The sequence below is a fragment of the Scatophagus argus genome, chromosome 3 (genome assembly GCF_020382885.2).
Source record: "Scatophagus argus isolate fScaArg1 chromosome 3, fScaArg1.pri, whole genome shotgun sequence".
Lineage (NCBI taxonomy): Eukaryota > Metazoa > Chordata > Actinopteri > Scatophagidae > Scatophagus > Scatophagus argus.
Genome location: NC_058495.1, coordinates 11,292,181 through 11,304,620, shown reverse-complemented (window position 1 = coordinate 11,304,620; position 12,440 = coordinate 11,292,181). Strand labels below are relative to the sequence as shown.

At 41.0% G+C, this 12,440-nt stretch overlaps 1 protein-coding gene across 2 annotated transcripts; it reads left to right on the top strand.

Annotated features, from left to right (window-relative positions):
- Window positions 1-552: 552 nt before the first annotated feature.
- Window positions 553-12,012, top strand: ddi2 (DNA-damage inducible protein 2). 2 transcript variants are annotated; one of them, XM_046383471.1, is made up of 11 exons: window positions 553-712; window positions 875-1,046; window positions 2,248-2,377; window positions 2,979-3,251; window positions 3,381-3,507; window positions 3,663-3,790; window positions 4,749-4,877; window positions 5,762-5,865; window positions 6,005-6,197; window positions 8,970-9,018; window positions 9,360-9,459. In XM_046383471.1, exons 2-10 carry the CDS (start codon window positions 909-911, stop codon window positions 8,978-8,980), a joined length of 1,233 nt encoding a protein of 410 aa, XP_046239427.1. In that variant the 5' UTR covers window positions 553-712; window positions 875-908; the 3' UTR covers window positions 8,981-9,018; window positions 9,360-9,459. The 2 variants fall into 2 exon arrangements, with proteins under 2 accessions (XP_046239427.1, XP_046239426.1); XM_046383470.1 differs by lacking the exons at window positions 553-712; window positions 875-1,046; window positions 2,248-2,377; ... (3 more) ...; window positions 4,749-4,877; window positions 5,762-5,865 and having other exon boundaries at window positions 6,106-6,197; window positions 9,360-12,012.
- Window positions 12,013-12,440: the final 428 nt, after the last annotated feature.

Here is a 12,440-nt window from a genome sequence, read left to right as displayed (position 1 = left end):
TTGAAGTTCAGTGGACACTGGACACAAGCTATAGTTATTTATTTTATTTATGGTAACAAGTTATGATTGTTATTTTATATTATTTTATATCACGAAATTAAGATCTCGTTTGTCATTTGATGATACGGAACAAAACGATGCGGGAGGTTTCCACGCCGACTCCGTCTGTGCGGTCAGACGGTCCTGTTTCGCGGAACGTTCCCCAAACGTAACATTGTTTGCTGGGTACCTCTTTATATTTATTTATGTCATATTTTTATTTTTGTGATTTTTTTAAATGTCTTTCTGTACATTTGTTGTTGTTTTCGTATTTCCTGTTTTACTGAATTGCCTTCGTATACGAAACTAACTCCAAATTTGTGTGTGTGTGTAGAACTTGTAGTTAGTTTACTAAATCGTCATCAATTCTTAATTCATTCATTCAAATCAATCACTCATTACTAAATGACACTATACAGCCTACGTGCCAAATAAAAATGGTGTCCCTAACGATACTTGATGTCTTGAATGTGTGAAGTTTCCAAACATCCAGTAGATGGTGGTAAAACGACACTGACTTGCTTTTTAAAATTAGAAGAAGAAAACGACTCACGACTGCAAATTCTGTAATGCGACATGTCGAAAAGAAGCTGGATGAAATGCGGCACTACTGAGCAATACTTGATGTTGTTTAGTTGTTGAAAGAGAAACTGTTACAGCAGGCTTTTACCCAGTAAGTGCAAAGCAGTCACTGTCCTCCGGTGCATTATTACTTGTCCCTCTGACGCTCTTTCTGTAGAAACACGTATTTAAAGTGGGAAAATCAAAATTACCGTCAGCTAATTGGGGTTTCCCTTGTAAGACAAGGAACTACACTAACCGCATTCTGTTGCAGCGGGTTTATCCAGTGATCCTGTCCCAAAAAAGCGATGCTGGTCACCGTTTTCTGCGCACCGAGGGATCGTCCAGAAACTACCTTCGCCCTCGAAGTGTCCCCGGAACTGGAGCTTAGAGATTTTGTAGCACTTTGTGAACTGGAATCAGGAATTCCAGCTGGGGAAATTCAGGTAAGAGTTGTGCTAGCCGTAGCCAGAGAGCTAACGCAGCTAACAGCTTGCTAGTTAGCTGGCTTGCTAGCATGAATCGGACTTTTGATGTTTTGGTGGACAGGGTGTTGCGAAACTTTGGTTATCAACAATAGACATATTTGTTTACTTTTGTCCTCAACGGGTATTAAGGGTTAAAGCGGTCGGTTTTACCTGTGGGAGCCCTTAAACTGACCAAAATCAGCCTAATGCCAGACTGATGACTGATGGTTGGTAGATACGTGACAATTGTTTAGGCTAACGGTTACATGAAGTTGACCCAAGTAACCGAAAAACATGTTTATTAATAGAGTTAAATGTTGTAGGTCCGCGTCACCAGTAACATCAGTTGGTGTTAACTAAGGCAAGATATGGGAGGAGGTTACCATGACATGAAAAGTGCGTTAAGCTAAGCGCTGGGTGACGGAGAGTAACTTTATGAATAGCACAACTGTAACGTTAACCAGTGAACAGAGATTGGAAAAGTGGAGGTATCTGATTTCTAGTCCAGTATACTGCTACGATACGGAATAACCTGAACACATTACATGAGGCCATGTACTAAATACTGCCCTTGCAAAGTAGATCCTATTTAAGCTTTTAAGAAGTAGTTTGTGCGGCTATTTTGATAATGTACTTTTGAAGCAAAAATGCAAATGTTTTCTATTATCGCCTTCTGAATTATGAGACTTTGTTGCTTTTTTTTGTACATGTTTTTACATGAACAGACTATACAGTCCATCAGTGTACAATATCCCCTGCCTCATGAAACAGGCGTCCAACATACCCTGTTGTTTTGTTTGTGAAATATGTTTGAAGGCACGCGGAAAACCGAAAGAGAAGCTAAAAATTAACCTGACACCATGACATCAGTCAAGTGGCCAGCAGCTGTATAACTTTGAGATGTGGGTTAGAAGGCAGTTGGTGCAGTTAAGGAGACCAGTGGCTTAGTTAGACAGCAAAATGACAACATCAGTAGTCTGGTTTACTGACTGAAAAGTAGAGTGCCGCTGAGTGACCGAAGCACTTTGTGCCTATCTGTGTTAAACATGGTTAGTTTATACACTCATATGGGCTCTATAATGTTAACATCCCCAACAAATACAAAGGAAGCAAGACTGTTAATCTGTTGTATGATTATATAAAAATTTACTTTGTGTTTTTTTTTTTTGCCCATAAACAGATCACATATGTAGAGCAGCCCCTAAAAGACCCCACTCGTGCCTTGGGGACCTATGGAGTGAAGGATGGGGATGTGGTGGTTCTCAGGCAAGCTGACAGAAGGCCACCACCAACTCAACCAGCCTTCCCAGGTAACAAAATATGCAAACACTGTTGATTTAATTCTGCCAGTTTCCAATTAAAATGGCAGTTACTGTATGTTAATGTCCCATGAAATTGTCTGATTGTCTGAGGATGTAATAACCTCATGTGGTTTGATATTTTTTTCAAAAAAAGAAGTATTATTGGTTGGGAGTAGAGTTTGAGACAGAAGTGAGAATTCAAAAATAGGCAACCAGCAAATTAAAGGACACTGTTCAGTGACAGTTACTGCTCGTTTCATTTTTCAAAACTTTGAGAAGTAGCTGCTGCTCACAACGTTTCTTTGCATTCAAATACACAACCAACCTGCATTACTGGTGCTAATACTGGTTTGTTTGCTTGTTTTTTTTATTATGGGACCATGGGGCCAATCAAGATAAACCACTGAAAGTATGAGGAAAGCAAATGTTGTCTGCACGATGAGCAAAATGTGAAGTATTGATTTTAGAAAAAGCAGAACTGTATGATTGGGGACACAAAGAAACAACATCGAAAAGACATAAAAGGTTAATGCATCATCAACTTAGTAAGCACAGTTTTTGTATATGTAAAATGAGAAACGTCTCACCCTTTGTCGTTTCTTCTCCTTAGGTCTGCCCCATATTGACTTTCGTTCCATCACAGTCCCTGGCACTTCTTCTTCAGCCAGTCAACATGGTGCCATAAGACCACAACAACCGGCTTCACAGCTACCACAACGCACTTCACAACCTTCCACACCAATGGCCTTTCGCGGCTCCTCTCCTCAGGGGCTGGATGACCCTGCCTTACTCCAGCAGATGCTGTTATCCAATCCACACGAGCTTTCACTCCTCAAGGAGCGAAACCCACCACTTGCTGAGGCTCTGCTCAGTGGAGACTTGGGTAAAGAAAAAAAGCAGCAGTTGATTTTACATCCCACAATTTGTCTTTCACTGTTTGTTAGATATGAATCAGTCATGTTAGTTAGTTAGTAACTGTCTTTTTTTTTCTTTTCTTTTTTTATTTACTCAGAGCGTTTCTCCAAAGTGCTGCTGGAGCAACAGCAGGATCGTGCAAAGAGAGAGCAAGAAAGGATCAGACTTCTGACTGCTGATCCTTTTGATTTGGAAGCTCAAGCAAAGATTGAGGAGGATATCAGGTATGAATATTCAGCAAGTGACACCTAATTCTGCTCATATTCAACATAACACACCGTCAGATATTGTGGTGTAATAATTTGTAGAACTAACACAAGGCAGAGCAGCTTGTTCACCAAATGTACTCATAATGTTTTTGGATTTGTGCGTATTCCAGGCAGCACAATGTGGAAGAAAACATGACCATTGCAATGGAGGAGGCCCCCGAAAGCTTTGGACAGGTGGTTATGCTCTACATTAACTGCAAAGTCAATGGGCACCCTGTGAAAGCTTTTGTTGACTCAGGTAATGAGCATTAAATCCTGATCCCATTTGTCGCAGTTACAATTTTCTGGATGTGCCAGATGAACCAAAGGCTACTAATTTTTTGGTATCGGTTTAGTTTTTGTTTGTGGCTTAACTGATAAACAAGATAATCAACAACTTATTCAGTTCTCCAATTTGCAGATGTATCAATATCCGCATGTACTGAGCTCAAACAATAGCCTGATTCACTTGGGGACAGTGTTTTAACTAGGAAAGGTCATATCCTGAACTACAGTATTTAGTGTGTGTGATCAGATATGTAACCCTCAACATAATCTTCAGTGTCATTTACCCTCGGTGACAGTCTGATTTTACAAACACTTGCCTGTTTTGCACGCCATCATTATTAATCACACATTTCTGTCTGCTCAGGAAATATTGATGTTTATTGGACCTCTGCATCTCTTCGTGTTTTTACCTTTTGAAAATGTTCATTGAAATTCTTTGTTGCCGTTAAATATGCTCGTTAACATGACTATTATGTATGGGAATAATATTCCATTTCCAAATCCCCCTAAATCATACACACAGACCTCCATGTCTCTAGCATTTCTTCTTATAGCCCCCTCTCTATAGCTGCTTTTTTTCTTTTTTTAACCATTAGTCGGTTATAAGTTGAAGAGGGAAAAAAATGCATACAAATCAGTAGAAGGTCCCTCGTGTCATATATCTCTTTCAACATAAGACAGCAGACACTCTAATCTAAGCTCTATCTGTATATCTGAACTACTCAGCCTGCCTCTGAGGGCGAAACAAAACTGTGGTTCAACCAAGATCTGGAACAGTAACGTCTTCATGAGACACATCCATATGAGACATTTAATGTACCATTTGAAGTTGCACCAGATCATATTGCCATCTTCGTTGCACACGTCCTTTTAGAATTTTTGGTTGGAATTAAACATTTTAAAGAGTCTGACATTCTTTGTGTTTTTAGGAGCTCAGATGACCATCATGAGCCAAGCATGTGCTGAGCGCTGTAACATCATGCGGCTGGTGGACCGGCGCTGGGCTGGGATCGCCAAAGGAGTGGGCACACAGAAAATCATTGGCAGAGTTCATCTGGGTGGGTGTTGAGTTTTTTTTCTGGTGTTTCACAATGTTGATGGAACAGAAAAGGCAGCAGTTTTAACCATTTTTTTAAAGTTTAATGATGAAATAATTACCTTCGTGATACAAACATGAAATAAATTGTGAATTCTTTTGTATGCCGTCAATCAGAGATGAACAATCACTGAGCAGAGCAGCAATCAGCAATCAGCAGTGACAAACCAGGCCACCTGACCAACGCCTGGTGCAATGTTAAACAGCTTAAACTAACTCCAAAATGAAGAAAATAACTACGCTCAGTCCTGAAAAGCCCTTCATCTCCCCTCAGTCTTCAACAATAGAGTAAACAGTGCAGCAGTGAGGCCACTTTCCACTGCTGGAGACATGACGTTAATCACCACACAGTTGTTATTATCATTTTGTTATTCACATACAGGCATGTGAATGACTGTACAATGATTTCATATTAATTTATCATTAATTACTTGATACTGTATATTTTTTTTGTAAGTGAAAACATTGTGGAGTATTTATCTTAGCTGCCAGTTTGTTTCATTTTGTATTTCGGTGTACTAAGGAAAAGAGTGCTCCCTTTTCCATTTAATCAATCAAGAATCCAGTTGAACTGAGAGTCATTTTGAGTTGAAAATTGATACTAAAACAGATTGCACCCTCAAGAATCAGAATCGAATCGTAAGACTCCCACAGATTTACACCCTTACCTTTCAGTGCTAGTTTAATAAACTCAATGGCGGCGTCTTTTAACTTCCTGCAGATCTAAACTTAAGCTTACCATTAATACCTTTTACTTGTTCTGTTCCTTCAACTGCATCCACATTCAAGGTTCTGCATGACATTTCAGTGTAGCTGAAACTGTGTTGTCTTGTTGTGCTCATGTAGCTCAGGTCCAGATAGAAGGGGACTTCCTTCCTTGTTCTTTCTCCATCTTGGAGGACCAGCCAATGGACATGCTACTTGGTCTGGATATGCTGAAGAGACACCAGGTGTGAGCCTCTTTTGTCCGATCACATTACAGTACAGTCTTAGATGTGAATTACACAGGTTTCCATTTCACATCTATACTGAATGCACAGGAAAGCTGAAGAATATCTGGGAGCATTACTTGTCCTGTTTTTCTTGTAGTGTTCGATCGACCTGAAGAAGAACGTGCTTCTCATAGGCACTACAGGCACTGAAACCCGCTTCCTGTCTGAGGCAGAGCTGCCAGAATGTGCCCGTCTGGCATATGGAGCAGAGGGACGTGAAGATGCCCGTCCAGATGAAATAGCTGACAGAGAACTGGCAGAGGCGCTTCAGAGGTCCATACAGGAAAGCGGTAAGAAACCATCTTCAATCTCTGCACTTCAGCCTGTTTTTGATTGGGATTTTTCAGCTCATGTAGAGCCATATTTGCATGTGCCACTTAAAGCTTCTTACTCTCAACCTCATTTTTGCAGTCACCTGAATTTTCATTCATTTAATCACTGCATATCATCACCTCAGCAACGTGAATGTGCTTTAGCGTAAGACGAACTCAGAAAATTGAGAGATGTCTGTCAGGCAGTTATAAGCCTACATAAAGAATATAAATGAGATTCTGGCTAACATCAAGATATTTAAACTTAAAGGGAAACACTCATGATTAGCTTTTTTGCTTGTTTTCTGTACGTAGAGTCTTGGGTTACATTAAAGGCATTCAAAGTTAAATGTATTAATTCAATTCAGTTTATTTGCATAGCGCCAATTCACAACAAAAGTTATCTCATGACACTTTCCAATTAGAGCAGGTCTAGACCAAACTCTTTAATTAAATTGTAATATAGAGAACCCAACATTCCCCCTTGAGCAAGCACTTGGCGACAGTGGCAAGGAAAAACTGCCTTTTAGAAGGCAGAAACCTCGGAGCACACCCGGCTCAAGATGGGCGGCCATCTGCCTTGACCAGTTGGGTTGAGAAAGAGAGAAAGAAAGAAAGATAGACAGACAGAGAGGGAGAGGGGGATGGGTCTGAGAGAAGGTCACACAAGCAGAGATGCATAGCAGCAGTAATAATAACAGAAGTATTGGAACTGTAGATAATGACAATGAAGTATACATAAGATACTATATTATGATTATGATAGCAATATTAGTAACAATAATAATGGTAGCAGCTGCAGCAGAGTAGTAATAGAATTAAAATAGATAATGATTAAACAGTAGTAATCGCAGTAAGTTTCGAGTGGGACCGCAGCAGGAGGTCCAACCACGATCCATAGGAACCTGCGAGATGAGAAAGCATCTCGCAGAGGGAGAGAAAGAAAGAGCTCAGTGCATTATGGGAGGACCCCCGGCAGTCTAAGCCTATAGCAGCATAACTAGGGGCCAGCCTAGGCCAGCCCTAACTACAAGCTTTATCAAACAGGAAAGTTTTTAGTCTACTCTTAAATGTAGAGAGGGTTCTTCCTTGTTATTGTATTATGACTTGAAACTTAATTTCTGTATGACAGTTATTTAGCTTAACGCTTGTATTAGCAACCCTTATCTCTGGAGGAGGAAGATTTGTTTCTGTAACTATGTACATTGTCTTATAACATTTACCTAAAACTTAAATAATAATGGAAAATGAGCAGAATCAATTTGATACAGTTGATAGCTGATAGATGTCTGCTGTGGGTCACTGGGCATGAGCAGTAAGCTCAGCCACATACTCAGAAATCCTTGCTAATCTAGCCTATATTTGGTTGATTGTAAATTTGATTAATACTCCATTAGCAGACATACTACAGTATGCCTTGAGAAACTTTGGGGAAACACTTAACCCTTGATGCGCTTATTGCTCCATCATCACTCAATGGCGCTAACTGACAGTATTGTTTGTCTTAATGCAGTCAGTTCAGCATGGACTGTTAAATGTTGTCACATTATGTGTTGGACAATAGTTCAGATGGATCTCTGAAGGAGTGTAGGAACTGCACTTGTAACCACCTACAAAGCCAAACTGGAAGGGACATGCTGTGCTGTTACAAACGTAGGTGGTTATTTGTAAGAGTGAGAGTTTCTTAGACAGGCGCAAAACACACAAAAAATAAAAAAGGTCAGCATGATAGCACGGGAGCCTACAGAAATGCAGTGAATTTTTAAAATAAAAATCCAAATCTCATTTTCAACTAAATTTAATGTAAATAATGTATTGACAGAAGACTGTTTGGGTCTATGTGTAAGTCTGGACATTGCATGCTTCTAGTGTTTACATTTGAGCAAGGACTAAAAATGCTTCCACAGTGTTGAGACGCTAGTGACAGTGCCATTAACACTGGTCTGATGAACTGCTTAATAGTGGTTGATTGTCGGTGGATGACGTCACATCATGCCTGTGTTTGAGCATACTGACTATATTTACTGTGAGGTGAAACTTGTCGATCATACCTTTAGTGTATTGAGCCATTGTGGTCAGTGTTGCAAATAAATTAGAATGACTTTTTTGTGAAGAGATTGGATTTCTAGATGATGTTTTTTGGTTTACCAGGAATTTAATTTATTGAATTAATACATAACATATCTTGTGGTCTGGTTAGATTTTACATATTGTTATGATTATCAAAATAATATCATGTAAGTGTTTCCCTTTAATGCTTTTAAAGGCTCACATTAACATATGTGTGATTGCCATTGATGCACCTGCTCTTTGTTATCACTTCCATTAGCCAGTCCTATCCAGTAATGGCTGCACATTGCAGATGTTATGAGAACAAAAAGCTGCAGCAGTAGAGCTGAATTTAAACTCAAGGCCATGTTGTGGTACAGCTTCCATTTTGCCAAATAAGTCGATCCTCCACTAGAGAAGTGGCTTCAATAAAGTTTGAACTTGATTGTCATCAAGTGAGTCTGATCAAATGTCCTCCTGACCTGACTTCAGTTGAGCTTTCTGAGGTTTATTGACAGGGTGTGTGATTACACTGTGACCTCTCTGTCAGGATATACGCTCAGGTTGTTTTTGGATGCCACTTTTCACATGCGTGTCTGTGTGTGTGAAAAGGCTGATAAGTTGGCGCATGCTCTGTGTGACTGCTAACTTTCTCCGTCCCTTTGCATGATGTGTGTGGTGTGTGCCCTAACCCCTGAGCAGGACAGCACTGATGCTTTTGGAGACAGCTGGAGAGGGCCCTACCAACCAGGTACTGCAAATTCACAAGTCCATTGCCAGTGCTAAACCCATTGCTGTTTATGTCATTTTATTTTGCTGGTTTTTTTGCTGTTGGATCAGTTAACTGATGCTGTACGTTTGTTTGTACTTATTCATGAATTTCCTCTGAATAAAATTTTTAAAAATAGGAAGATGTAGTGTGAATAAGAAATAGTATGTGCAGCAAGAAAAAAAAAGGGTTCCAGTGAAAAATTGGTGTTTTGAGTTGTTTCCTTCCTATTATTGAAATGGATGTTATCCAGAGTAGTGCCTCCAGACCGGGTCCACACATATTCCAGCTGTTTAATTCCATTATATTTTCTCTTACAATAGACACTGCAGATGGACAAACTACCTCACGGCAGCCCCCACCATTTTCATTACCCAGAACCTTAGACCAAATGTCCTCATCCACTTCCCCTTCTGATGGCCCTTCCTCCGGCCAGCCCCAGACTCTGGATCGCTCTCAGTCTGCCCCGGCCACCATGGAGCAGGCCTCAGTACCAGGGCTGTGCCAGGACCAACCTGGCCTCCAGGAGCTTCCTCTGCCTTCATCCCCAGCAGAGGATGTTGGTTCTACACTTCATGAGGTCTCCCCTCAACCTCTACCTGTCCATAGCAACTCCACCGTGTCCCCTGTACCAAGTCCTTCAACAGACGTCCTCCGCACATGTACCCCTCCTGCAGACGTAACTTCGGTGTCCCAGTATCCGGGGGGTGAGGTGCAGAGTGGAGCCACAATGGGGGATGCTGAACCAGACAAAGTGGTGAACAGCTCCATGCTCTCACATCCAGAGGAACTTTCACCCATTCAACCCATGGAGCAGGAGGCCTCTGAGCCTGACGGGTCTGGTGTTACGGAAACTTGTGTGAATGATCCTAGCCAATCAGAGTCCGTTGAAATGGAGTCTCCTTCTGCCACCCAGGGTGTGGTGTCCTGCGAGAGAGACCAGTCTGAAGGAGAGCACTGTTCCAGCTCTGACAGCATCCCCTCACTGGCGGCTGCTCTGATGGAGCTTCACGAGCTGCTTGTATCTAACAACCTAGCTCAGTCGCAATACCCCAGCACCTCCTGTTCCTCCTCACCTCCATTCACACAGGAAACAGATGAAGTGGTCCCCGAACCACGCACCCCAACACCCAACAATACAGTGTGTATCCCCTCTGCTGCCATCACAGCCGGTGCAGAACCTAGCGATGCCAAAGCCAACCATGCTGCTCTGTCTGATGAGGGACCATCTAAGTGTCTTGTGCCTGACCTCTCTAGCCAGGAAGAGCATTTGGGCAGAGATACAACAGAGACTGTGGAGGAACAAGGAGCACCACAGCATCCGGATGGCTCCGAGGAGAGGAGGGCAGTTAGACAAGAGCAAGATGAGGTCAGTAACATCAGTATTTTTCAACTTGAGCCAGAGACTCCTCCTGATCCTGCAGAGGGCCTGGAGTTCAGGGAATCTCCTGAGGGGCAGCAGGGGAGAGGAGCTGCAGATGGACAAGCCTCTGGCACCAACACCCCAGACACTCTTGGCCTCCAGACTGAGCACACTTTTCTCAGTCCTCTTTCTACAGCAGCGTGCTCACCTGAGGAAGTCTCTAGCACCTCGGCCTCCTCTTCCCCTCCTCTTGCTCAGGCTCCACAGCTTACATCTTCAGCCCCTCTTTTACCGTCTCCGCATCCCTTTATAGAACAATTTCCAGCTGAGCACATTGAGAGAATCCAGGCAGCAGGGTTTTCCGCCATGGAGGCTGCAGAGGCACTGGAAAGAGCCCATGGCGTTGTGGAGCTAGCTCTGCTGACATTGCTAGCCCGCAGTATCACTGTGCCCACCTAGACTTACAACTAATCATACAAGTCCCCAGTCTCCCAATTCAGCATCTGTCTTATTTATACCTTGTTACTGCTCCAGATGTCTCAGTCTCTCCTTAGCAGAGAGCACATATAAACACAGGGAAATGCTGTCTCTTGGTTTCTTGTACAGAAAATCCAAGAACAAACAGGACATCTGGTAATACTCTTCTGGTTATTGCAGATATGTGAGGTGTGTTTGCATGCAGATGTTTTGGGTGTGAACCCATTTCATTGGTTTTTAGAGATTTGGTATGGTAGATTGGTTTTCTTCTTGTGTTTTTGTCCAACATTGACACATTATTAAATGCCCACTGTATGATTGATTATTGAACCATTAAATATTATAATTTTCACTTTGATATGTCATAAAATCATTAAGTTGTGGAGCATCAATAAAAAAAAAAAAACATCTCAAAATGGATTAACGTTGCTCCTACTCTCCATCTCAGAATAACTCTGTGCGGTGAGCTTTCAGCACAAATATGGATATTTGAAGCAATTTGATGATAAATAAAGCATCATGTTCATTTTTATGTTTGTAGCCCTGTCAATTTACAAAACAGAACTCAATAATGAAGAAGCTACATTGTGGGAACTGCTGCAGTTTAGAAGGGTTGATCATTTTTAATCAAGTTTACCAATGTTTTTTCCAAATATGTGGAAACCCCGATATACACAACTGCTGTCTCACTGAAATATCGAGTGAGCCCCAAGTGTGGTTGCTGAAGTATGATCATAGTTGGCATTTTTTCAGGTTCAGTATGTGACTTACACAGAAGGTATCTTGTACTGTATGTATCATTCTCCACAGTCTGAGAGCTTTGCCATGTGTAGATTACAAAACTGTCTGTAGCTTCTGTTCAGAAAGTCCTATTATTTTATGTCAAATCATCATAGTATGTGTTCATATCTTTTTAAAAAAATAAACAACAAAAAAACAAAAAGCATCCATTTACATTTTGTAATCGGTTAGAACATGGCCATTTGTGCCTGTCATGTTTTGTCAGTACATCATATATCAAGTATATTAATGGCTTTCTTTGAGTCATAAACCAACAATGTTCAGGCAGATTGAATTATCTACTTTTATCTTGTATGAAATTTTAAATTGCAAATAAAATGGAACTAGTATTTGTATACGGTGTGGATTTATTTTTTTACTACCATTAAATATACAGTGTGTCTCGGACTGCATTTTAATAATCAAGCTGTTCAAGTCAAGTCAAATAATTTTTTTTTCTAGTATCAGATGAAACAACAAACAAGAGCTCGTCTTTTCCTACTGAAAACCAGTTCATAGTTGATTAATCTCTGCAGTACATACTATTTGTCTTACAAAACATACAAAAATGCTATAAGCTTAACTGTACAACAGGAGACAGAAGAAAATACAGTACACACGAGGTCAAGTGAATTTGTAATGACTCAAATGTCTGCAGCGCCTCCATTTACTTCATGTAATCTATTGTTGGAAAATAGTGCAAATGTATTTTAAGTATGCATGCAGAATGATTTGATTTTGCCACTTCTCCAACATGGACACACTTATACAGAAGAATCAGAGC

Excerpts from the sequence above, each read along its gene's own strand:
- ddi2 (XM_046383470.1), top strand. The coding sequence starts at position 9,428 with ATGTCCTCATCCACTTCCCCTTCTGATGGCCCTTCCTCCGGCCAGCCC.